We start from the raw sequence: 27,034 nt of genomic DNA, 5'->3' as shown, positions 1-27,034 counted from the left end.
CAGCTATTGTCAGCCTCACTGCTAACCCCAGCTATTGTCGGCTAACACTGCTAACCCCAGCTATTGTCAGCCTCACTGCTAACCCCAGCTATTGTCAGCCTCACTGCTAACCCCAGCTATTGTCAGCCTCACTGCTAACCCCAGCTATTGTCAGCCTCACTGCTAACCCCAGCTATTGTCGGCTAACACTGCTAACCCCAGCTATTGTCAGCCTCACTGCTAACCCCAGCTATTGTCAGCTAACACTGTTAACTTCATCTCCTACTGACCAGGCTGCATCCCACATGGCCCCATATTCCTTATGTTACGTAGTGCACTACTTCATTGGGCTTTGATCAAAGGTAGTGCACAACATAAGGAATAGGGTGCCTTTTGGGACATAGCCACACACTGCCACAGGATAGTGAGTGAAGCTTGACCCTGGTTGGTCTCTCCTCTAAACCTGTTAATCCAGGACTGTAACACAAGACTCTGGTTGGTCTCTCCTCTAACCCTGTTAATCCAGGACTGTAACACAAGACCCTGGTTGGTCTCCTCTCTAAACCTGTTAATCCAGGACAGTAACACAAGACCCTGGTTGGTCTCTCCTCTAACCCTGTTAATCCAGGACTGTAACACTAGACCCTGGTTGGTCTCCTCTCTAAACCTGTTAATCCAGGACAGTAACACAAGACCCTGGTTGGTCTCCTCTCTAAACCTGTTAATCCAGGACAGTAACATAAGACCCTGGTTGGTCTCCTCTCTAACTCTGTTAATCCAGGACAGTAACACAAGACCCTGGTTGGTCTCCTCTCTAAACCTGTTAATCCAGGACAGTAACACAAGACCCTGGTTGGTCTCTCCTCTAACCCTGTTAATCCAGGACAGTAACACAAGATCCTGGTTGGTCTCCTCTCTAAACCTGTTAATCCAGGACAGTAACACAAGACCCTGGTTGGTCTCCTCTCTAAACCTGTTAATCCAGGACAGTAACACAAGACCCTGGTTGGTCTCTCCTCTAACCCTGTTAATCCAGGACTGTAACACAAGACCCTGGTTGGTCTCTCCTCTAACCCTGTTAATCCAGGACAGTAACACAAGACCCTGGTTGGTCTCTCATCTAACCCTGTTAATCCAGGACAGTAACACAAGACCCTGGTTGGTCTCTCCTCTAAACCTGTTAATCCAGGACAGTAACACAAGACCCTGGTTGGTCTCTCCTCTAAACCTGTTAATCCAGGACAGTAACACAAGACCCTGGTTGGTCTCTCCTCTAACCCTGTTAATCCAGGACTGTAACACAAGACCCTGGTTGGTCTCTCCTCTAAACCTGTTAATCCAGGACAGTAACACAAGACCCTGGTTGGTCTCTCCTCTAAACCTGTTAATCCAGGACAGTAACACAAGACCCTGGTTGGTCTCCTCTCTAAACCTGTTAATCCAGGACAGTAACACAAGACCCTGGTTGGTCTCCTCTCTAAACCTGTTAATCCAGGACTGTAACACAAGACCCTGGTGAGTCTCCTCTCTAAACCTGTTAATCCAGGACTGTAACACAAGACCCTGGTTGGTCTCTCCTCTAACCCTGTTAATCCAGGACTGTAACACAAGACCCTGGTTGGTCTCTCCTCTAACCCTGTTAATCCAGGACAGTAACACAAGACCCTGGTTGGTCTCCTCTCTAAACCTGTTAATCCAGGACAGTAACACAAGACCCTGGTGAGTCTCCTCTCTAAACCTGTTAATCCAGGACAGTAACACAAGACCCTGGTTGGTCTCCTCTCTAAACCTGTTAATCCAGGACAGTAACACAAGACCCTGGTTGGTCTCCTCTCTAAACCTGTTAATCCAGGACAGTAACACAAGACCCTGGTTGGTCTCCTCTCTAAACCTGTTAATCCAGGACTGTAACACAAGACCCTGGTTGGTCTCTCCTCTAACCCTGTTAATCCAGGACAGTAACACAAGACCCTGGTTGGTCTCTCCTCTAACCCTGTTAATCCAGGACAGTAACACAAGACTCCACTCCCAGCCCACAGCAGATTGCATGATGTAACAGAAAACCAGTTTGGAAACAAGTGTTTTAATCATCACTTCTAAGCGCTATCCTCAAGGGATCCAATGTACATCTAGTTGTATATGTTTTACCCAAATAAGTTAAAGTCAGTGAGTAGCCTTCACTAAAACCTGAAGACTTCCGTTAGCTCTCTGACCCAATAATAAGTCCAATTCAGTGGCTAAGACCTGAAGACCCAATACCTAGGTTATGTCCCAATTATCTCTCCTTCCTCCCAAAGTGTGCACTTGTTCACTTCCCTTTACTGATTTGAAAAGACTGGTATAAGAAATATGGTGGAAACTCCCAGGAGCCCCATGCCTCCAATTAAAATTAGATTTATGGGAAGTAGTGAACACGTGTTTATTATATTATTGGAACACACCCTTGGGCAATCTGCGGGAGTCTAGGAGAGGGTACTTGTGTTACTGTCCTGTCCTGGGGCAGTGGCTCCATGAATGATGCAGCTCTCCCTGTGTGGGACAGTCCCTCACCTGTCACCACCTGATCATTCAGACAGTGTGCCCTGAGGTTTAGCCTGCCCTGTACCCCCCACAGCGGTCCCGTGGCCCTGGGCTCTGAAACTAGACCCCTCTGGACGTTCCTCCGACCATACAGACACTGGCTGCGTCCCAAATGACACCCTATTCCCTAATAGTGCACTACTTTTGACCAGGGCCCATGGCACCCTATTCCCTATATAATGCACTGCTTTTTCCCAGAGCCCTATGGGTTTCCTCAGAGCCATACATTAAGAGAGTTGGGCCAGGTTTTAGAACGGACACCATGTTAAAACGCCTTTATTGTCAACATGTTGATGATGTAACAATCGTGAGTGCCTCCGACAGTCCCTGTGAAATGACCCGCTGTAAACAAGCAAAACAGAGGATTTAACAGATGTTTTTATTGATCAAAATGTTGGATAATGTGTATTCAAGTCTGTAGTGTGTCTGTAGTGTGTCTGTAAGGTGTCTGTAGTGTGTCTGTAGTGTGTCTGTGGTGTGTCTGTGGTGTGTCTGTAAGGTGTCTGTAAGGTGTCTGTAGTGTGTCTGTAGTGTGTCTGTGGTGTGTCTGTGGTGTGTCTGTGGTGTGTCTGTAGTGTGTCTGTAGTGTGTCTGTAGTGTGTCTGTAGTGTGTCTGTAGTGTGTCTGTAGTGTGTCTGTGGTGTGTCTGTAGTGTGTCTGTAGTGTGTCTGTAGTGTGTCTGTAGTGTGTCTGTAGTGTGTCTGTGGTGTGTCTGTGGTGTGTCTGTAGTGTGTCTGTAGTGTGTCTGTAGTGTGTCTGTAGTGTGTCAGTTGTGTGTCTGTAGTGTCAATAACCTGCATATCTGCTTTCACCGGACATCTTCATAGGGAATAGGGTGCCATTCGAAACGCATTGTGGGCAACTGCCTGTATTCAGTGTTTGTCAGCAGTTAAAGTGGAAAGGGAGGGAAGGTTGAGGGAGGCTGACGTGCTAATAGAGCTGTTGGGTAAGCTCAACTACTGACCCTTAGGGACCCAAGTACTGCTGGTCACTACTGACTGGCCAGAGAGTCTTCTCCTTGATTAAAATAAATACTGCTGGTCACTACTGACTGGCCAGAGAGTCTTCTCCTTGATTAAAATAAATACTGCTGGTCACTACTGACTGGCCAGAGAGTCTTCTCCTTGATTAAAATAAATACTGCTGGTCACTACTGACTGGCCAGAGAGTCTTCTCCTTGATTAAAATAAATACTGCTGGTCACTACTGACTGGCCAGAGAGTCTTCTCCTTGATTAAAATAAATACTGCTGGTCACTACTGACTGGCCAGAGAGTCTTCTCCTTGATTAAAATAAATACTGCTGGTCACTACTGACTGGCCAGAGAGTCTTCTCCCTGATTAAAATAAATACTGCTGGTCACTACTGACTGGCCAGAGAGTCTTCTCCCTGATTATGTCACGATCGTGTGGAGGAGAGACGGACCAAAACGCAGCATGTGGAAAATAAGCCATCTTCCTTTTATTATAGAAGAAGGCAAAACGAAACAAAACACTTACAAACTAACAAAACAAATAAACGACCGTGAAGCTAATAAACGTAGTGCACACACACAGGCTACAAACGTTCAGACATAGACAATTCCCCACAACAAACTAAAGCCTATGGCTACCCTAAATATGGCTCCCAATCAGAGACAACAGAAACCAGCTGTCTCTAATTGGGAACCCATTCAGGCAACCATAGACTTTCCTAGACAACTACACACAACATAGACACTGCTAGACAACTATACTAAACATAAACCCAACTACTCTAAATAAACCCCCTAAACCTTACAATCACCCTGGACACTACAAAACCCACATAAATACCCATGTCACACCCTGACCTAACTAAAATAATAAAGAAAACAAAGAATACTAAGGCCAGGGCGTGACATAGCCCCCCCCTTAAGGTGCGAACTCCGGGCGCACCAGCACAAAGTCTAGGGGAGGGTCTGGGTGGGCATCTGACCACGGTGGTGGCTCAGGCTCAGGGCGAGGTCCCCACCCCACCATAGTCAATCCCAGCTTATATCTCCCCCTACAAATGACCACCCTCATATTACCCCCACTTAATCTTTTGGGTAACATCGACACAAGGGGCAGCACCGGGATAGAGGAATAGCTCAGGATAGAGAGGTAGCTCAGGATAGAGAGGTAGCTCAGGATAGAGGGGCAACTCCGGACTGAAAGGCAGCTCCGGACAGAGAGACAGCTCTGGACTGAGGGGCAGTTCTGAATAAATAGCCGCTCTGGGCTGAGGGACAGCTCATGACTGGCTGACGGCTCTGGACGCTCATGGCTGGCTGACGGCTCTGGACGCTCATGGCTGGCTGACGGCTCTGGACGCTCATGGCTGGCTGACGGCTCTGGACGCTCATGGCTGGCTGACGGCTCTGGACGCTCATGGCTGACTGACGGCTCAGGACGCTCATGGCTGGTTGGCGGCTCTGGCAGATCCTGTCTGGTTGGCGGCTCTGGCAGATCCTGTCTGGTTGGCGGCTCTGGCAGATCCTGTCTGGTTGGCGGCCCTGGCAGATCCTGTCTGGTTGGCGGCTCTGGCAGATCCTGTCTGGTTGGCGGCTCTGGCAGATCCTGACTGACAAATGGCTCTAGCGGCTCCTGACTGACTAACGGCTCTGACGGCTCGGGACAGACGGGCGGCTCTAATGGCTCGGGACAGACGGATGGCTCAGACGGCGCTGGGGAGACGGATGGCTCAGATGGCGCTGGGGAGACGGATGGCTCAGATGGCGCTGGGGAGACGGATGGCTCAGATGGCGCTGAGGAGACGGATGGCTCAGATGGCGCTGCGGAGACGGATGGCTCAGATGGCGCTGCGGAGACGGATGGCTCAGACTGATCCTGTCTGGCGGAAGGCTTTGGCTGCTCCTGTCTGGCGGAAGGCTCTGTAGGCTCATGGCAGACGGGCAGTTCATGCGGCGCTTGGCAGACGGACAGTTCAGGCGCCGTTGGGCAGACGGCAGACTCTGGCCGGCTGAGACGCACTGTAGGCCTGGTGCGTGGTGCCGGAACTGGAGGTACCGGGCTAAGGACACGCACCTTCAGGCTAGTGCGGGGAACAACAACAGGGCACACTGAGTTCTCAAGGCGCACTATATGCCTGGTGCGTGGTACCGGACTGAGGGCACGCACCTCAGGACGAGTGCGGGGAGAAATAACAGTGTGTACAGGACTCAGGAGACGCACAGGTGGCTTAGTGCGTGGTGCCGGAACTGGAGGCACTGGGCTGGAGACACGCACCATAGGGAGAGTGCGTGGAGGAGGAACAGGACTCTGAAAACGCACTGGAAGCCTGGTGCGTGGTGTAGGCACTGGTGGTACTAGGCTGGGGCGAGGAGGTGGCGCCGGAAATACCGGACCGTGCAGGCGTACTGGCTCCCTTGAGCACCGAGCCTGCCCAACCTTACCTGGTTGAATGCTCCCCGTCGCCCGACCAGTGCGGGGAGGTGGAATAACCCGCACCGGTCTATGTAGGCGAACCGGGGACACCATGCGTAAGGCTGGTGCCATGTAAGCCGGCCCAAGGAGACGTACTGGTGGCCAGATATGTAGGGCCGGCTTCATGACATTTGGCTCAATGCCCAATCTAGCCCTACCAGTGCGGGGAGGTGGAATAACCCGCACTGGGCTATGCACCCGTACAGGAGACACCGTGCGCTCTACTGCGTAACACGGCGTCTGCCCGTACTCCCGCTCTCCACGGTTAGCCTGGGAAGTGGGCGCAGGTCTCCTACCTGCCCTTGGCCCACTACCTCTTAGCCCCCCCCCAAGACATTTTTGGGTAGTACTCACGGGCTTTTTGGGCTTCCGTGCTAGACGCGTCCCCTCATAACTCCGGTTCACTTCTCCGGTTGCCTCTGCTCTCCTCAGTGCCTCCAGCTGTTCCCATGGGAGGCGATCCCTTCCAGCCAGGATCTCCTCCCATGTGTAACAACCTTTACCGTCCAATACATCGTCCCAAGTCCATTCCTCCTTATTGCGCTGTCCCTTCCTCCGATTTCCTCGCTGCTTGATCCAATGATGGTGGGGAATTCTGTCACGATCGTGTGGAGGAGAGACGGACCAAAACGCAGCATGTGGAAAATAAGCCATCTTCCTTTTATTATAGAAGAAGGCAAAACGAAACAAAACACTTACAAACTAACAAAACAAATAAACGACCGTGAAGCTAATAAACGTAGTGCACACACACAGGCTACAAACGTTCAGACATAGACAATTCCCCACAACAAACTAAAGCCTATGGCTACCCTAAATATGGCTCCCAATCAGAGACAACAGAAACCAGCTGTCTCTAATTGGGAACCCATTCAGGCAACCATAGACTTTCCTAGACAACTACACACAACATAGACACTGCTAGACAACTATACTAAACATAAACCCAACAACTCTAAATAAACCCCCTAAACCTTACAATCACCCTGGACACTACAAAACCCACATAAATACCCATGTCACACCCTGACCTAACTAAAATAATAAAGAAAACAAAGAATACTAAGGCCAGGGCGTGACAGATTAAAATAAATACTGCTGGTCAACATTGATTGGCCAGAGAGTCTTCTCCCTGATTAAAATAAATACAGCTGGTCACTACTGACTGGCCAGAGAGTCTTCTCCTTGATTAAAATAAATACAGCTGGTCACTACTGACTGGCCAGAGAGTCCTCTCCCTGATTAAAATAAATACAGCTGGTCACTACTGACTGGCCAGAGAGTCTTCTCCCTGATTAAAATAAATACAGCTGGTCACTACTGACTGGCCAGAGAGTCTTCTCCCTGATTAAAATAAATACTGCTGGTCACTACTGACTGGCCAGAGAGTCCTCTCCCTGATTAAAATAAATACAGCTGGTCACTACTGACTGGCCAGAGAGTCTTCTCCCTGATTAAAATAAATACAGCTGGTCACTACTGACTGGCCAGAGAGTCTTCTCCCTGATTAAAATAAATACAGCTGGTCACTACTGACTGGCCAGAGAGTCCTCTCCCTGATTAAAATAAATACTGCTGGTCACTACTGACTGGCCAGAGAGTCTTCTCCCTGATTAAAATAAATACAGCTGGTCACTACTGACTGGCCAGAGAGTCTTCTCCCTGATTAAAATAAATACAGCTGGTCACTACTGACTGGCCAGAGAGCCTTCTCCCTGATTAAAATAAATACAGCTGGTCACTACTGACTGGCCAGAGAGTCTTCTCCCTGATTAAAATAAATACAGCTGGTCACTACTGACTGGCCAGAGAGTCCTCTCCCTGATTAAAATAAATACTGCTGGTCACTACTGACTGGCCAGAGAGTCCTCTCCCTGATTAAAATAAATACTGCTGGTCACTACTGACTGGCCAGAGAGTCCTCTCCCTGATTAAAATAAATACAGCTGGTCACCACTACTGACTACTGACACTACTGAGAGTCTGAAAGATAACCCAGGACTGCAGTTGAATAGCCCCTGATCTGAAAGATAACCCAGGACTGTGGTTGAATAGCCCCTGATCTGAAAGATAACCCAGGACTGCAGTTGAATAGCCCCTGATCTGAAAGATAACCCAGGACTGCAGTTGAATAGCCCCTGAACTGAAAGATAACCCAGGACTGTGGTTGAATAGCCCCTGATCTGAAAGATAACCCAGGACTGTGGTTGAAAAGCCCCTGATCTGAAAGATAACCCAGGACTGCAGTTGAATAGCCCCTGATCTGAAAGATAACCCAGGACTGCAGTTGAATAGCCCCTGATCTGAAAGATAACCCAGGACTGCAGTTGAATAGCCCCTGATCTGAAAGATAACCCAGGACTGTGGTTGAATAGCCCCTGATCTGAAAGATAACCCAGGACTGTGGTTGAATAGCCCCTGATCTGAAAGATAACCCAGGACTGTGGTTGAATAGCCCCTGATCTGAAAGATAACCCAGGACTGTAGTTGAATAGCCCCTGATCTGAAAGATAACCCAGGACTGTGGTTGAATAGCCCCTGATCTGAAAGATAACCCAGGACTGTGGTTGAATAGCCCCTGATCTGAAAGATAACCCAGGACTGTGGTTGAATAGCCCCTGATCTGAAAGATAACCCAGGACTGTAGTTGAATAGCCCCTGATCTGAAAGATAACCCAGGACTGTGGTTGAATAGCCCCTAATCTGAAAGATAACCCAGGACTGTAGTTGAATAGCCCCTGATCTGAAAGATAACCCAGGACTGCATTTGAATAGCCCCTGATCTGAAAGATAACCCAGGACTGCAGTTGAATAGCCCCTGATCTGAAAGATAACCCAGGACTGCAGTTGAATAGCCCCTGATCTGAAAGATAACCCAGGACTGCTATCTGTTTCCAACCTGCTGTCCTGTAGGTCCACAGTGTCTATCCTACCACTGGAGGGCGCTGCTCTGAAGGAGGGGAAGGTTAAGAGGGTGGACTCTCACCTGGACATGCCCTGTGTCAACCACAACAGGGCTGGGCAGGTGTGTGTGTGTGTGCGCCGAACTCTGCTTTTGTGAGTGTGTATGAGGGGTGTCAATCAATCAATCAATCAATCAATAACTGTGTGTTTCCCTATAGGAGTTGTTACCTGTGTATATAACATCACCTATCCTTCCCTATAGGAGTTGTTATCTGTGTATATAACATCACCTATCCTTCCCTATAGGAGTTGTTACCTGTGTGTATAACATCACCTATCCTTCCCTATAGGAGTTGTTACCTGTGTATATAACATCACCTATCCTTCCCTATAGGAGTTGTTACCTGTGTGTATAACATCACCTATCCTTCCCTATAGGAGTTGTGTTACCTGTGTATATAACATCACCTATCCTTCCCTATAGGAGTTGTGTTACCTGTGTATATAACATCACCTATCCTTCCCTATAGGAGTTGTTACCTGTGTATATAACATCACCTATCCTTCCCTATAGGAGTTGTGTTACCTGTGTATATAACATCACCTATCCTTCCCTATAGGAGTTGTTACCTGTGTGTATAACATCACCTATCCTTCCCTATAGGAGTTGTTACCTGTGTATATAACATCACCTATCCTTCCCTATAGGAGTTGTTACCTGTGTATATAACATCACCTATCCTTCCCTATAGGAGTTGTTACCTGTGTGTATAACATCACCTATCCTTCCCTATAGGAGTTGTGTTACCTGTGTATATACCATCACCTATCCTTCTCTATAGGAGTTGTTACCTGTGTGTATAACATCACCTATCCTTCCCTATAGGAGTTGTGTTACCTGTGTGTATAACATCACCTATCCTTCCCTATAGGAGTTGTTACTTGTGTATATAACATCACCTATCCTTCCCTATAGGAGTTGTTACCTGTGTATATAACATCACCTATCCTTCCCTATAGGAGTTGTTACCATTGTGTATAACATCACCTATCCTTCCCTATAGGAGTTGTTACCTGTGTATATAACATCACCTATCCTTCCCTATAGGAGTTGTTACCTGTGTATATAACATCACCTATCCTTCCCTATAGGAGTTGTTACCTGTGTGCATAACATCACCTATCCTTCCCTATAGGAGTTGTTATCTGTGTATATAACATCACCCATCCTTCCCTATAGGAGTTGTGTTACCTGTGTATATACCATCACCTATCCTTCCCTATAGGAGTTGTTACCTGTGTATATACCACCACCTATCCTTCCCTATAGGAGTTGTTACCTGTGTGTATAACATCACCTATCCTTCCCTATAGGAGTTGTTACCTGTGTATATAACATCACCTATCCTTCCCTATAGGAGTTGTTACCTGTGTGTATAACATCACCTATTCTTCCCTATAGGAGTTGTGTTACCTGTGTGTATAACATCACCTATCCTTCCCTATAGGAGTTGTTACCTGTGTGTATAACATCACCTATCCTTCCCTATAGGAGTTGTTACCTGTGTATATAACATCACCTATCCTTCCCTATAGGAGTTGTTACCTGTGTATATAACATCACCTATCCTTCCCTATAGGAGTTGTTACCTGTGTGCATAACATCACCTATCCTTCCCTATAGGAGTTGTTATCTGTGTATATAACATCACCCATCCTTCCCTATAGGAGTTGTGTTACCTGTGTATATACCATCACCTATCCTTCCCTATAGGAGTTGTTACCTGTGTATATACCATCACCTATCCTTCCCTATAGGAGTTGTTACCTGTGTGTATAACATCACCTATCCTTCCCTATAGGAGTTGTTACCTGTGTATATAACATCACCTATCCTTCCCTATAGGAGTTGTTACCTGTGTGTATAACATCACCTATCCTTCCCTATAGGAGTTGTTACCTGTGTGTATAACATCACCTATCCTTCCCTATAGGAGTTGTTACCTGTGTGTATAACATCACCTATCCTTCCCTATAGGAGTTGTTACCTGTGTATATAACATCACCTATCCTTCCCTATAGGAGTTGTGTTACCTGTGTATATACCATCACCTATCCTTCCCTATAGGAGTTGTTACCTGTGTATATAACATCACCTATCCTTCCCTATAGGAGTTGTGTTACCTGTGTATATAACATCACATATCCTTCCCTATAGGAGTTGTTACCTGTGTATATAACATCACCTATCCTTCCCTATAGGAGTTGTTACCTGTGTGTATAACATCACCTATCCTTCCCTATAGGAGTTGTGTTACCTGTGTGTATAACATCACCTATCCTTCCCTATAGGAGTTGTTACCTGTGTGTATAACATCACCTATCCTTCCCTATAGGAGTTGTTACCTGTGTGTATAACATCACCTATCCTTCCCTATAGGAGTTGTTACCTGTGTGTATAACATCACCTATCCTTCCCTATAGGAGTTGTGTTACCTGTGTATATAACATCACCTATCCTTCCCTATAGGAGTTGTGTTACCTGTGTATATAACATCACATATCCTTCCCTATAGGAGTTGTGTTACCTGTGTATATAACATCACCTATCCTTCCCTATAGGAGTTGTTACCTGTGTGTATAACATCACCTATCCTTCCCTATAGGAGTTGTTACCTGTGTATATAACATCACCTATCCTTCCCTATAGGAGTTGTTACCTGTGTATATAACATCACCTATCCTTCCCTATAGGAGTTGTTACCTGTGTATATAACATCACCTAGCCTTCCCTATAGGAGTTGTGTTACCTGTGTATATAACATCACCTATCCTTCCCTATAGGAGTTGTTACCTGTGTATATAACATCACCTATCCTTCCCTATAGGAGTTGTTACCTGTGTATATAACATCACCTATCCTTCCCTATAGGAGTTGTGTTACCTGTGTATATAACATCACCTATCCTTCCCTATAGGAGTTGTTACCTGTGTATATAACATCACCTATCCTTCCCTATAGGAGTTGTTACCTGTGTATATAACATCACCTATCCTTCCCTATAGGAGTTGTTACCTGTGTATATACCATCACCTATCCTTCCCTATAGGAGTTGTGTTACCTGTGTATATAACATCACCTATCCTTCCCTATAGGAGTTGTTACCTGTGTATATAACATCACCTATCCTTCCCTATAGGAGTTGTTACCTGTGTATATAACATCACCTATCCTTCCCTATAGGAGTTGTTACCTGTGTATATACCATCACCTATCCTTCCCTATAGGAGTTGTGTTACCTGTGTATATAACATCACATATCCTTCCCTATAGGAGTTGTTACCTGTGTATATAACATCACCTATCCTTCCCTATAGGAGGTGTTACCTGTGTATATAACATCACCTATCCTTCCCTATAGGAGTTGTGTTACCTGTGTATATAACATCACCTATCCTTCCCTATAGGAGGTGTTACCTGTGTATATAACATCACCTATCCTTCCCTGTAGGAGTTGTGTTACCTGTGTATATAACATCACCTATCCTTCCCTATAGGAGTTGTGTTACCTGTGCATGCAGCGGGCCCAGCGTAACATCCCCCACTACCTGGCAGAGGAGAGGCTGACGGAACAACAGGAGGAGGAGAGGGTGTTACTGTTCAACGAGCAGCGCAGAGACCAGGACTACCTACAGAGGGAGCAGGTGAGGCCAGCACCACTCTGATGATGAGATGAGCAACATGTTACATGTTCCCTTTGTCTTTTACTCTTTGTCTTGGAGTGATGAATAGACAGAATACTACTCCACTAAAAGCCAAGGGAGAATCTGCATTTGTACTACTGTTTAAGTCCTGGAGTCACATTAAACTCAGTAGTCACATTAAACTGAGTAGTCACATTAAACTCAGTAGTCAGATTAAACTCAGTAGTCACATTAAACTCAGTAGTCACATTAAACTCAGTAGTCAGATTAAACTCAGTAGTCAGATTAAACTCAGTAGTCAGATTAAACTCAGTAGTCAGATTAAACTCAGTAGTGAGGTGACACTGAGCCTGTGTGTATTTGTGATGTGGTGTGTGGGTGTGTATTTGGGACGTTGTGGCGTGTGTGTGTGTGTGTGTGTGTGTGTGTGTGTGTGTATTTGTGATGTGGTGGCGTGTGTGTGTGTGTGTGTGTATTTGTGATGTGGTGGTGGTGGTGTGTGTGTGTGTGTGTATTTGTGACGTGGTGGTGGTGTGTGTGTGTGTATGTGTGTGTGTGTGTGGGTGTGTGTATTTGTGACGTGGTGGTGGTGGTGGTGTGTGTGTGTGTGTGTATTTGTGACGTGGTGGTGGTGTGTGTGTGTGTGTGTGTGTGTGTGTGCGTGTGTGTATTTGTGATGTGGTGGTGTGATATGTTAGGCGGACCGTCTGGAGATACGTGAGAACAACCAGAAGGTGGCAGCGTTCAACCTGACAGTGTCTGAAGCCATGAAGGAGAAGAAGGTTGCTCGCTCCTCCCACTTCCATGTGAGCCCTGGCCTTGTCCAATCAGCACACTGATCTTCAGGGGGTTTAAATGTTCTAGAGTTCAAATGGTTCACGGCTTTTCAGTTGCTGCATTTAGCATGCATTGGTCTATGCACAGTTACTATTGCAACACTTAGCCAATGGTCTAAACTTATCAATGAATGATGTTGTGATGATATTGAACCCCCCCCCTCCCCCCACAGGGTTCGTACATCTTCAGGGGCCGTCCCCTCACCCCTCCCAGGGTCCATAAGCAGCGCGGCTACATGCAGGATCTGCGGGCCCAGGCGGAGTGGAGGAAGGGCCAGGTCAGCCAGACTCAGCAGGACCAGGAGCTCATCCACCTGCTACAACAGGTCCAGCTTGCACAGGAGTAGGTGATGCATCTGAGTCCCACATGGCACCCCATTTCCTATGTAGTGCACTACTTCGTTTTAACCAGGGCTCTTCAGTGCACTATAAAGGGAGTAGGGTACCGCGTCAATATGTTTGTCTAAGAGGAAGTGCACCTGCTGCCATGAACCCATGTAACCAGGCTTGTGGTCTCTACTGTACATACAGAATTCTGTGGTCATTGTACAACCTGTTGCTCAGTTTCTACAGTGTGTGAATAGCTGTTGTGTGTCTCAGAACCTCCTTGCATAAGTCCCAGCAGCTCCACCTGAAACAGAAGAACACTAGCTGTTACAAGAAAGCCCTGGATACACAGGTAAGAGTCTGTCCTACCATATATTATATAGCATACCTACCAGACCATACCTACCAGACCATACCTACCAGACTTACCAGACCATATCTACCAGACCAGACCTACCAGACCCTACGTACCAGACCGTACCTACCAGGCCATACCAGACCAGACCATACCTACCAGACCATACCTACCATACCTACCAGACTTACAAGACCAGACCTACCAGGCCATACCTACCTGATCATACCTACCAGGCCATACCTACCAGGCCATACCTACCATACCAGACCTACCCGACCAGACCTACCAGACCATACCTACCAGACCATACCTACCAGACCAAACCTACCAGGCCAGAGATACCAGGCAAGACCTACCAGGTCAGACCTACCAGACCAGACCTACCATACCTACCAGACTTTCCAGACCAGAGCTACCAGACCAGACCTACCAGACTAGAGCTACCAGGCCATACCTACCAGACCAGACCTACCAGACTAGAGCTACCAGGCCAGACCTACCAGGCCAGACCTACCAGACCATACCTACCAGCCCATACCTACCAGACCATACCTACCAGCCCATACCTACCAGACCATACCTACCAGCCCATACCTACCATACCTACCAGACCAGACCTACCAGGCCATACCTACCAGGCAATACCTACCATACCAGACCTACCCGACCAGACCTACCAGACCATACCTACCAGACCCTACCTACCAGACCAGACCTACCAGACCATATGTACCGGGCCGGACCTACCAGGCCAGAGATACCAGGTAAGACCTACCAGGCCAGACCTACCAGGCCATACCTACCATACCTACCAGACTTTCCAGACCAGAGCTACCAGGCCATACCTACCAGACTAGAGCTACCAGGCCATACCTACCAGGCCAGACCTACCAGGCCAGACCTACCAGACCATATCTATCAGACCAGACCTACCAGACTAGAGCTACCAGGCCATACCTACCAGACCAGACCTACCAGACTAGAGCTACCAGGCCAGACCTACCAGGCCAGACCTACCAGACCATACCTACCAGCCCATACCTACCAGACCATACCTACCAGACCATACCTACCAGACTTACCAGACCATACCTACCAGACCATACCTACCAGACCATACCTACCAGACTTACCAGACCATACCTACCACACCATACCTACCAGACCATACCTACCAGACCAGACCATACCTACCAGACCATACCTACCAGACTTACCAGACCATACCTACCAGACCATACCTACCACACCATACCTACCAGACCATACCTACCAGACCATACCTACCACACCATACCTACCAGACCATACCTACCAGACCATACCTACCACACCATACCTACCAGACCAGACCTACCAAAGACATGCCTCCCACCATGTGTTACACACGTGCAAGTTGAAGTGGAGGGATATTTATTATGTTGATTAAAAGGCTGTGGATTGAATAACTGAACTCCCAGGTGTGCTGCACAGGTTAAGGCTGAGCAAGGCAGAGGGGACCACTACAGATTGATGTTTACCTGACTTACTGTCTTGTTGTACAGGTGGAAACAGGGAAGGGCAAGCCGCAGAAAGCCAAGGGAGATAGGAGAGTGATGTTCCCGCCCATCCAGGGACAGCCAGCACCAGGAGATGACTCAGAGCAGGCAGGAAACATAATATAGACAAGTCTCTACGGAGAGGAGAGGAGAGGATAGGGGGAGACAGATGGAGAGGTTTAAGATAAAGAAGGGAAGGGATAGAGAGGAAAGAGGAAGGAGAAATGGAGAGGAAGAGGAGGTAAAATTCATGGTAAAGAAGGACAGTTGAGCCAGACATGAAGAACTTAAAGAAGCGGAGTTGAGCCAGACTTGAAGTACTTAAAGAAGAACAGTTGAGGAAGGAAATGCAGTAGATGAGGGAATTGAACAGTAGTCCAGCTGCTCTGTGGTGTCTATGTCTAGTCCAGGTTTAACAGTATTCCAGCTGCTCTGTGGTGTCTATGACTAGTCCAGGTTGAACAGTAGTCCAGCTCCTCTGTGGTATCTATGACTAGTCCAGGTTTAACAGTAGTCCAGCTGCTCTGTGGTGTCTATGACTAGTCCAGGTTGAACAGTAGTCCAGCTGCTCTGTGGTGTCTATGACTAGTCCAGGTTGAACAGTAGTCCAGCTCCTATGTGGTATCTATGACTAGTCCAGGTTGAACAGTAGTCCAGCTGCTCTGTGGTGTCTATGACTAGTCCAGGTTGAACAGTAGTCCAGCTCCTCTGTGGTGTCTATGTCTAGTCCAAGTTGAACAGTAGTCCAGCTGCTCTGTGGTGTCTATGTCTAGTCCAGGTTTAACAGTAGTCCAGCTCCTCTGTGGTGTCTATGTCTAGTCCAGGTTGAACAGTAGTCCAGCTCCTCTGTGGTGTCTATGTCTAGTCCAGGTTGAACAGTAGTCCAGCTCCTCTGTGGTGTCTATGTCTAGTCCAGGTTTAACAATAGTCCAGCTGCTCTGTGGTGTCTATGACTAGTCCAGGTTGAACAGTAGTCCAGCTGCTCTGTGGTGTCTATGTCTAGTCCAGGTTTAACAGTAGTCCAGCTGCTCTGTGGTGTCTATGACTAGTCCAGGTTGAACAGTAGTCCAGCTCCTCTGTGGTGTCTATGACTAGTCCAGGTTGAACAGTAGTCCAGCTGCTCTGTGGTGTCTATGTCTAGTCCAGGTTTAACAGTAGTCCAGCTCCTCTGTGGTGTCTATGTCTAGTCCAGGTTGAACAGTAGTCCAGCTCCTCTGTGGTGTCTATGACTAGTCCAGGTTGAACAGTAGTCCAGCTCCTCTGTGGTGTCTATGACTAGTCCAGGTTTAACAGTAGTCCAGCTGCTCTGTGTTGTCTATGTCTAGTCCAGGTTTAACAATAGTCCAGCTGCTCTGTGGTGTCTATGACTAGTCCAGGTTGAACAGTAGTCCAGCTGCTCTGTGGTGTCTATGTCTAGTCCAGGTTTAACAGTAGTCCAGCTCCTCTGTGGTGTCTATGTCTAGTCCAGGTTGAACAGTAGTCCAGCTGCTCTGTGGTATCTATGACTAGTCCAGGTTGAACAGTAGTCCAGCTCCTCTGTGGTGTCTATGTCTAGTCCAGGTTGAACAGTAGTCCAGCTCCTCTGTGGTGTCTATGTCTAGTCCAGGTTGAACAGTAGTCCAGCTGCTCTGTGGTGTCTATGACTAGTCCAGGTTGAACAGTAGTCCAGCTGCTCTGTGGTGTCTATGACTAGTCCAGGTTGAACAGTAGTCCAGCTGCTCTGTGGTGTCTATGTCTAGTCCAGGTTTAACAGTAGTCCAGCTCCTCTGTGGTGTCTATGTCTAGTCCAGGTTGAACAGTAGTCCAGCTCCTCTGTGGTGTCTATGTCTAGTCCAGGTTTAACAGTAGTCCAGCTGCTCTGTGGTGTCTATGTCTAGTCCAGGTTTAACAGTAGTCCAGCTCCTCTGTGGTGTCTATGTCTAGTCCAGGTTTAACAATAGTCCAGCTGCTCTGTGGTGTCTATGACTAGTCCAGGTTGAACAGTAGTCCAGCTGCTCTGTGGTGTCTATGACTAGTCCAGGTTGAACAGTAGTCCAGCTCCTCTGTGGTGTCTGACTAGTCCAGGTTGAACAGTAGTCCAGCTCCTCTGTGGTGTCTATGTCTAGTCCAGGTTGAGTAGAAAACAATCCCAGCACACTGGGGATCTTCATGCTATGCTGATCTAATGGAGCTTCTTTAACCGAGAACAGGAAGTCACAGTTGAGAGATTCCAGTACTTATAGATGACAGATGACTTTCCAGTAGTTGTGAGCTCCTCTGTGATTGTAATCTTCACCCAGGTTGAGTTGAAAAATAATTTGATGATCTTGATGCTCCACAAATCTAATGGATGTTATTTAATTAACGTATCTACCAGGTGGAGTACCAGGGGTCGGGCCTCCCAGCGCGCCTGCCCGACTCGGACGGCCCTGTGCTTGGCCAGCTGGACTGTACCCCTGCTGGGCTGTCAGAGCAGAGGCAGCGGGCGGAGAAGGTCTACCAGGAACAGCAGACCACGGCTAATAACAAGAGAAAAGAGCTGCTCCTTCACCGCAGCACCAAACAGAAGAACGAGAGAGAGATGATCAATAGGAACAGGAAGGAGTGAGTGGGGGAGAGAGGTGGGAGAAAGGGAGAGAGAGGGAGTCATAGAGAGACGGGGAGTGGGGGGGGAGAGGTGGGAGAAAGGGAGAGAGAGGGAGTCATAGAGAGACGGGGAGTGGGGAGGGTGAAATTCTCCACTTGAAATTCAGAAAGTGAGTGAATAAAATGAGAATGCAGAAAACATTGGTATGTGGAACGGTTCAAGGTTAAAGGTTAAAGGTTAAAGGCCATTTTATATGAGATGTATTGTCTATATGTTCTATTTCTATATTTTCCTCTCACTCTCTCTCCTGGCAGACTGATAAATGACCACATCAACCGCTTTGAGAAGCTGCGTAACCTGCGGGCCTCGTTGGAGGACACCTGGAGACGCAGCGCCGACCTGAAACGCCACCGAGACAGAGAGGAGAAGGAATTCATCAGGTAATGTACTCAAATCACAACCTTGATTGGCCCTAACCCTTCTATGTTTACAGATCTGTAAGATGGAAACAATATGATGGAGGCTTTCCCACTACACTGTTTATACCTATCCAGACCCTTCAGATCCACCACTACACTGTTTATACCTATCCAGACCCTTCATATACACTACTACACTGTTTATACCTATCCAGACCCTTCAGATCCACTACTACACTGTTTATACCTATCCAGACCCTTCAGATCCACCACTACACTGTTTATACCTATCCAGACCCTACAGATACACCACTACACTGTTTATACCTATCCAGACCTTTCAGATCCACCACTACACTGTTTATACCTATCCAGACCCTTCAGATCCACTACTACACTGTTTATACCTATCCAGACCCTTCAGATACACCACTACACTGTTTATACCTATCCAGACCCTTCAGATCCACTACTACACTGTTTATACCTATCCAGACCCTTCAGATCCACCACTACACTGTTTATACCTATCCAGACCCTTCAGATCCACTACTACACTGTTTATACCTATCCAGACCCTTCAGATCCACTACTACACTGTTTATACCTATCCAGACCCTTCAGATCCACTACTACACTGTTTATACCTATCCAGACCCTTCAGATCCACTACTACACTGTTTATACCTATCCAGACCCTTCAGATCCACTACTACACTGGTTATACCTATCCAGACCCTTCAGATCCACCACTACACTGTTTATACCTATCCAGACCCTTCAGATCCACTACTACACTGTTTATACCTATCCAGACCCTTCAGATCCACTACTACACTGTTTATACCTATCCAGACCCTTCAGATCCTCCACTACACTGTTTATACCTATCCAGACCCTTCAGATCCACTACTACACTGTTTATACCTATCCAGACCCTTCAGATCCACTACTACACTGTTTATACCTATCCAGACCCTTCAGATCCACTACTACACTGTTTATACCTATCCAGACCCTTCAGATCCTCCACTACACTGTTTATACCTATCCAGACCCTTCAGATCCTCCACTACACTGTTTATACCTACCCAGACCCTTCAGATCCTCCACTACACTGTTTATACCTATCCAGACCCTTCAGATCCACTACTACACTGTTTATACCTATCCAGACCCTACAGATCCACCACTACACTGTTTATACCTATCCAGACCCTACAGATCCACCACTACACTGTTTATACCTATCCAGACCCTTCAGATCCACTACTACACTGTTTATACCTATCCAGACCCTACAGATCCACCACTACACTGTTTATACCTATCCAGACCCTTCAGATCCACTACTACACTGTTTATACCTATCCAGACCCTTCAGATCCACCACTACACTGTTTATACCTATCCAGACCCTTCAGATACACTACTACACTGTTTATACCTATCCAGACCCTTCAGATACACCACTACACTGTTTATACCTATCCAGACCCTTCAGATCCACTACTACACTGTTTATACCTATCCAGACCCTTCATATACACTACTACACTGTTTATACCTATCCAGACCCTTCAGATACACCACTACACTGTTTATACCTATCCAGACCCTTCAGATCCACTACTACACTGTTTATACCTATCCAGACCCTTCAGATACACCACTACACTGTTTATACCTATCCAGACCCTTCAGATCCACTACTACACTGTTTATACCTATCCAGACCCTTCAGATCCACTACTACACTGTTTATACCTATCCAGACCCTTCAGATCCACTACTACACTGTTTATACCTATCCAGACCCTTCAGATCCACTACTACACTGTTTATACCTATCCAGACCCTTCAGATCCTCCACTACACTGGTTATACCTATCCAGACCCTTCAGATACACTACTACACTGTTTATACCTATCCAGACCCTTCAGATCCACTACTACACTGTTTATACCTATCCAGACCCTTCAGATCCTCCACTACACTGTTTATACCTATCCAGACCCTTCAGATACACCACTACACTGTTTATACCTATCCAGACCCTTCAGACATGCTAGCATCGGGGGTTAGGGTCAAGAAGGAGAAAAAGGTAGTGATTTGGGACCGGCTGATTGAGTTGATCACTATCATGATAGTTGACGTCTTCTATCTGTACCATCACATTCTGACGTTGATCTCTGATGTCTCTGACAGGTCTGGGAGCAGTCTGCTGATTGATTGACCACATTCTGACGTTGATCTCTGATGTCTCTGACAGGTCTGGGAGCAGTCTGCTGATTGATTGACCACATTCTGACGTTGATCTCTGATGTCTCTGACAGGTCTGGGAGCAGTCTGCTGATTGATTGACCACATTCTGACATTGATCTCTGATGTCTCTGACAGGTCTGGGAGCAGTCTGCTGATTGATTGACCACATTCTGACTTTGATCTCTGATGTCTATGACAGGTCTGGGAGCAGTCTGCTGATTGATTGACCACATTCTGACGTTGATCTCTGATGTCTATGACAGGTCTGGGAGCAGTCTGCTGATTGATTGACCACATTCTGACGTTGATCTCTGATGTCTCTGGCAGGTCTGGGAGCAGTCTGCTGATTGACTGACCACATTCTGACGTTGATCTCTGATGTCTCTGACAGGTCTGGGAGCAGGCTGCTGATTGACCAGTGTGAGCAGTACCGCCGCTGTTACCAGTGCAAGAGGAAGACAGAGAACTGTGGAGAGACAAACATCTGGAAAGAGTCTCACTACATCCCTGGCTCTCGCCTCATGGTGTAGACCGCTGAAACCTGGTCTCAGAGCAAACGTATTCATGCCACTCCATTTAGTATGATATGTTACTTTACATTAGATTACATTACATTGGCTTACCAACGTAATAGCGGTCGTACAATATAATACGAATTGTAAGACGTATTTTACGTCTTGATCGCACCAGTATCCTTTGACCCGTTTAGTATGATATATCACACTCAAATACTTTAGTATGGTATATCACACTCCACTGCTTTAGTATGGTATATCACACTCCACTGCTTTAGTATGATATATCACACTCCACTGCTTTAGTATAATATATCACACTCCACTGCTTTAGTATAATATATCACACTCCACTACTTTAGTATAATATATCACACTCAACTGCTTTAGTATGATATATCACACTCAACTGCTTTAGTATGATATATCACACTCCACTGCTTTAGTATGATATATCACACTCAACTGCTTTAGTATGATATATCACACTCCACTGCTTTAGTATAATATATCACACTCCACTGCTTTAGTATGATATATCACACTCAACTGCTTTAGTATGATATATCACACTCAACTGCTTTAGTATGATATATCACACTCAACTGCTTTAGTATGATATATCACACTCCACTGCTTTAGTATGATATATCACACTCAACTGCTTTAGTATGATATGCTACATTAGGTTAGGAGTTAAGGTTAGGAGTTAGATTAAAGGGTTAGGGGAAGGGTTAGCTAACATGCTAAGTAGTTGCAAAGTACCTAAAAAGTAGTAAGTAGCTGCAAAGTTGCTAATTAGCTAAAATGCTAAAGTTGTCTGTGATTACATTGAAATACGTAACCTTTGGCTTGCTAAACGTTTGCTCTGCCTTAAGTAACCTACTGTCATACCAACGTAACATATCATACTCATTTGAGTGTCCCTGGATTTACATATGCCAAAAAGGAGATATTCTATTGGAGTGGCACGGATTTTAGTCAAATATAAAATATGTTCTGAGACCAGTCTTGTAGAACGCATGATGTGTAACCGCAACAGAGCTGGGGTCAATTCCATTTCAATTCCAGTCAATTCCATTTCAATTCCAGTCAATTCCATTTCAATTCCATTTCAATTCCATTTCAATTCCAGTCAATTCCATTTCAATTCCAGTCAATTCCATTTCAATTCCATTTCAATTCCAGTCAATTCCATTTCAATTTCAGTCAATTCCATTTCAATTCCAGTCAATTCCATTTCAATTCCATTTCAAATCCAGTCAATTCCATTTCAATTCCAGTCAATTCCATTTCAATTCCATTTCAATTCCATTTCAATTCCAGTCAATTCCATTTCAATTCCAGTCAATTCCATTTCAATTCCAGTCAATTCCATTTCAATTCCATTTCAATTCCAGTCAATTTCGGGAAAGTAAATCAAATTCCAAATGTTCCTCATTGAAAAGCATCGAAGATAATTGGAGTTGGAATTTCAGTGTACTTCCTGAATTGACTGGATTTTAAATAGAATTGACTCCAACCCTGAACAATCCTCAGAAGACTACAAATCTTAGACTTAATCCTATAAATAAACACCCGTCTGTGAAGGATAATACTTGAATATGTTTGTGCTTGTAGGCTAATTGAGTGTGTGTGTTAATGATCATGGTGTGTACAACACTACAAGCCTTCATGAGTGTTTGTTTCTGCTCTTCTGTATTTTTTCACCCCGATCATGTGTGTGTTTTGCTGTGTGTGTGTGTGTCTGTGTGTGTGTTGTCACCTTTGATTGATCGTAAAGCAGCTTAACCAATCCTATCGGTCAACAAAATGACTGTGGACTCATCTCTTATCTAGTTACCATTCTCTCCAGTGCACAAACTGGCCAACTAGTCTGTGATGACGTATAACAAACACTAGGGGGCGTGATAGAGCAGAAGGTCTAGAGGAGGGAGAGAAGGATGACTGTCTGTTAATCAGAGATAATAGAAGATATACGGAGGGATGGAGGGATGGAGTACAGTCAAGGAGGAGATGTGCAGAAGGGAGAGAGGATGGATGAAAGACTGCAGGGAGTGAATGAGGGGGAGAAGTGCATGTGTAGGCGTCATGACACAGAGTAGGGTCTGCATCCCAAATGGCACCCTATTCCCGACATAGTGCACTACGCTCTATGGGCTCTGGTCAAAAGTAGTGCACTATAAAGGGAATAGGGTGCCATTTGGGATACAAACTATGATGGATGTTCTGCTGAAGTTCAAGAAGAGGTTATTTTAGCTTGTTAGTTAGTGGACTCTCTGTATCAGTCTCTTCTTTCCCAGTCCTCTCACACTGCCACTTATCTGTACACATACAGCGGCAAGAAAAAGTATGTGAACCCTTTGGAATTATCTGGATTTCTACATAAATTGGTCATAAATTTAGATCTGATCTTCATCTAAGTCACAACAAGACAACATAGTGTGCTTAAACTAATAACACACAAATTATTGTATTTTTCTTGTCTATATTGAATACATAATTTAAACATTCACAGTGTAGGTAGGAAAAGTATGTGAACCCCTAGGCGAATGACTTCTCCAAAAGATAATTGGAGTCAGGAGTCAGCTAACCTGAAGTCCAATCAATGAGACAAGATTGGAGATGTTGGTTAGAGCTGACCTGCCCTTTAAAAAACATTCACAAAATTTGAGTTTGCTATTCACAAGAAGCCTTGCCTGATGTGAACCATGCCTCGAACGAAAGAGATCTCAGAAGACCTAATTGTTGACTTGCATAAAGATGGAAAGTGTTCCAAAAGTATCTCTAAAAGCCTTGATGTTCATCAGTCCACTGTAAGACAAATTGTCTATAAATGGAGAAATTTCAGCACTGTTGCTACTCTCCCCAGGAGTGGCCGTTCTGCAAAGATGACTGCAAGAGCACAGAGCAGAATGCTCAATGAGGTTAAGAAGAATCCTAGAGTGTCAGCTAAAGACTTACAGAAATCTCTGGAACATGCTAACATCTCTGTTGACGAGTCTACGATACGTAAAACACTAAACAAGAATGGTGTTCATGGGGAAGACACAACGGAAGAAGTCACTGCTGTCCAAAAAAAATATTGCTGCACGTCTGAAGTTTGCAAAAGTGCACCTGGATGTTCCACTACGCTTCTGGCTAAATATTCTGTGGACAGATGAAACTACAGTTGAGTTGTTTGGAAGGAACACACAACACTATGTGTGGAGAAAAAAAGGCACAGCACACCAACATCAAAACCTCATCCCAACTGTAAAGTTTGGTGGAGGGAGTATCATGGTTTGGGGCTGCTTTGCTGTCTCAGGGCCTGGACAGCTTGCTATCATCGACGGAAAAATTTAATCCCAAGTTTATCAGGAGAATGTTAGGCTATCTGTCCGACAATTGAAGCTCAACAGAAGTTGGGTGATGCAACAGGACAACGACCCAAAACACAAGTAAATCAACAACAGAATGGCTTCAACAGAAGAAAATACGCCTTCTGAAGTGGCCCAGTCAGAATCCTGACCTCAACCAGATTGAGATGCTGTGGCATGACCTCAAGAGAGCGGGTCACACCAGACATCCCAAGAATATTGCTGACCTGAAACAGTTTTGTAAAGACGAACGGTCCACAATTCCTCCTGACCGTTGTGCAGGTCTGATCTGCAACTACAGAAAACGATTGGTTGAGGTTATTGCTGCCAAAGGAGGGTCAACCAGTTATTAAATCCAAGGGTTCACTTACTTTTCCCACCCTGCACTGTGAATGTTTACACGGTGTGATCAATAAAGACATGAAAACGTATAATTGTTGGTGTGTTATTAGTTTAAGCAGACTGTGTTTGTCTATTGTTGTGACCTAGATGAAGAACAGATCAAATTTATGCAGAAGTCCAGGTAATTCCAAAGGGTTCACATACTTGTTCTTGCCTCTGTACTAGGAGTTGTGTGGAACCTATAGTATGTGAATGAGAAGAATAAACAGAAATGATGTGCGCTTGAGGTCTGTATAGTTGATTGATTGTGTGCACGTGTTTGCCTCCTGCCTCCTCCCCTAGAATTATTAGAACAAGATGGACATCCTCCCTGAAACATGTGTCTCTGGTCCCAGACCTATGACTCTCACCAACAACTATAGCTAGCTACACTGAGACATACCATATCCTTTATTAGTCCATACGGGATGGAAATGTGTGTTCTGCTTTTTTCCCCAACAGCTCCGACACACACTGACAGATATATTAACACATTAGGTTGGACAGCCTGGAGCAGAGGGCATCCGCAGAGCCGCGCCCTATCTACAGATGGAGGATCTTCATTGCATCCTGCATTGCACGAGTGTATATATTCTAGTGTATTTGAGTGTTAAAAAGTCTTATAAAGTTTGTAATTTCCACTTTGACATTTCAGACTTGATTCACCCTAATGAATAATGTATTAACCCTTACAAAAACACCCATGAATTATCCTCTATATAGTAAATCACATCTCCTGTTGCTGCAGGATTATTTTTCTGCTGTAGAAAACTGGCTCAAATGAAGATCCTACATCTGTATGAGACATGGGGATAACCACCTTCTCCCCCCTCTTAAATCACTGATCTCTTCTCCTGTGTGAGACCAATAAACCCAATCATTACTCATATGATCCAGTCCTGTCTTAGACCCATGGACCTGTTATCCTGACTGCACTGTAACAGCCCTCTGAAACCCTGTTGAAGGCAACCCTCTGCTCCTAAGGTGGCTTGGGAGGTGATGTACGCTATACATTGTATATCATATTTTCCAGATGCTCATATCTCTGCACCGTATATGAGGAACAGTATAAGGATACAGTATATCATTAGTGGAATAACAAAAGCCCTCCTGAATCAGGAGGTGTGGGTTGGTGAGTGAGTGCGTGCGCGGGCGAGTGTCATCAGAATAAGGAGGACTACTTTGACGTTCCAATTAAGCCACCTCGTTATGCACTGGCTGGTGAACCGCAATATGACGTCACACTGAAAACACACCATCAAACCCCACTAACTCTCCACTAACTCTCCACTAACTGTCCAGTGACTCTCCACTAACTCTCCACTAACTCTCCACTAACTCTCCACTAACTCTCCACTGACTTTCTATAGACAATGACAGTTACCCTACATGGCCAAACACAACAATTATTGACAAGTCAGGGAAAGTCTGGCAGTAGGGTTCTCTCTCTCTCTGTCTCTCTCTGTCTCTCTCTGTCTCTCTCTGTCTCTCTCTGTCTCTGTCTCTGTCTCTCTCTCTCTCTCTCTCTCTCTCTCTCTCTCTCTCTCTCACTCTCTCTCTCTCACTTGCTCTCTCTCTCTCTCTCTCTCTCTCTCTCTCTCTCTCTCTCTCTCTCTCTCTCTCTCTCTCTCTCTCTCTCTCTCTCTCTCGCTCTCTCTCTCTCTCTCTCTCTCTCTCTCATTGCATCAGGTCACTACCCTCAGAAAGTAAGGGAGTATGAGGAGAGAGGAGGAGCAGGGAGAATATGGGTGATAGAGAAAGAGGTTATGAGGGCGAGACAGGAGGGATATAAGAGGGGGAGGTGGGAGGGAGTTACGAGAGAGAGAACGAGAGAGAGAGAGGTGTGCAGTTCCAG

At 45.9% G+C, this 27,034-nt stretch overlaps 2 protein-coding genes across 2 annotated transcripts in view; both read left to right on the top strand.

Annotated features, from left to right (window-relative positions):
- LOC120050838 (coiled-coil domain-containing protein 81-like) overlaps positions 1-15,799 on the top strand; it is a 28,376-nt gene extending 12,577 nt beyond the window's left edge. Inside the window, exons 6-11 of the mRNA XM_038997367.1 lie at positions 8,919-9,030; positions 12,468-12,614; positions 13,313-13,420; positions 13,624-13,793; positions 14,051-14,129; positions 15,680-15,799. Coding sequence (XP_038853295.1) covers positions 8,919-9,030; positions 12,468-12,614; positions 13,313-13,420; positions 13,624-13,793; positions 14,051-14,129; positions 15,680-15,799 — 736 coding nt within the window. The remainder of the gene's footprint in view (positions 1-8,918; positions 9,031-12,467; positions 12,615-13,312; positions 13,421-13,623; positions 13,794-14,050; positions 14,130-15,679) is intronic.
- On the top strand, positions 13,952-22,153 carry LOC120050525 (coiled-coil domain-containing protein 81-like). Its single transcript, XM_038997113.1, has 4 exons — positions 13,952-14,129; positions 18,030-18,256; positions 18,554-18,679; positions 21,316-22,153. Exons 2-4 carry the CDS (start codon positions 18,234-18,236, stop codon positions 21,452-21,454), a joined length of 288 nt encoding a protein of 95 aa, XP_038853041.1. The 5' UTR covers positions 13,952-14,129; positions 18,030-18,233; the 3' UTR covers positions 21,455-22,153.
- Positions 22,154-27,034: the final 4,881 nt, after the last annotated feature.

This window comes from Salvelinus namaycush, chromosome 7 (genome assembly GCF_016432855.1).
Source record: "Salvelinus namaycush isolate Seneca chromosome 7, SaNama_1.0, whole genome shotgun sequence".
NCBI lineage: Eukaryota > Metazoa > Chordata > Actinopteri > Salmoniformes > Salmonidae > Salvelinus > Salvelinus namaycush.
This window is presented reverse-complemented; position numbering and strand designations above follow the sequence as displayed.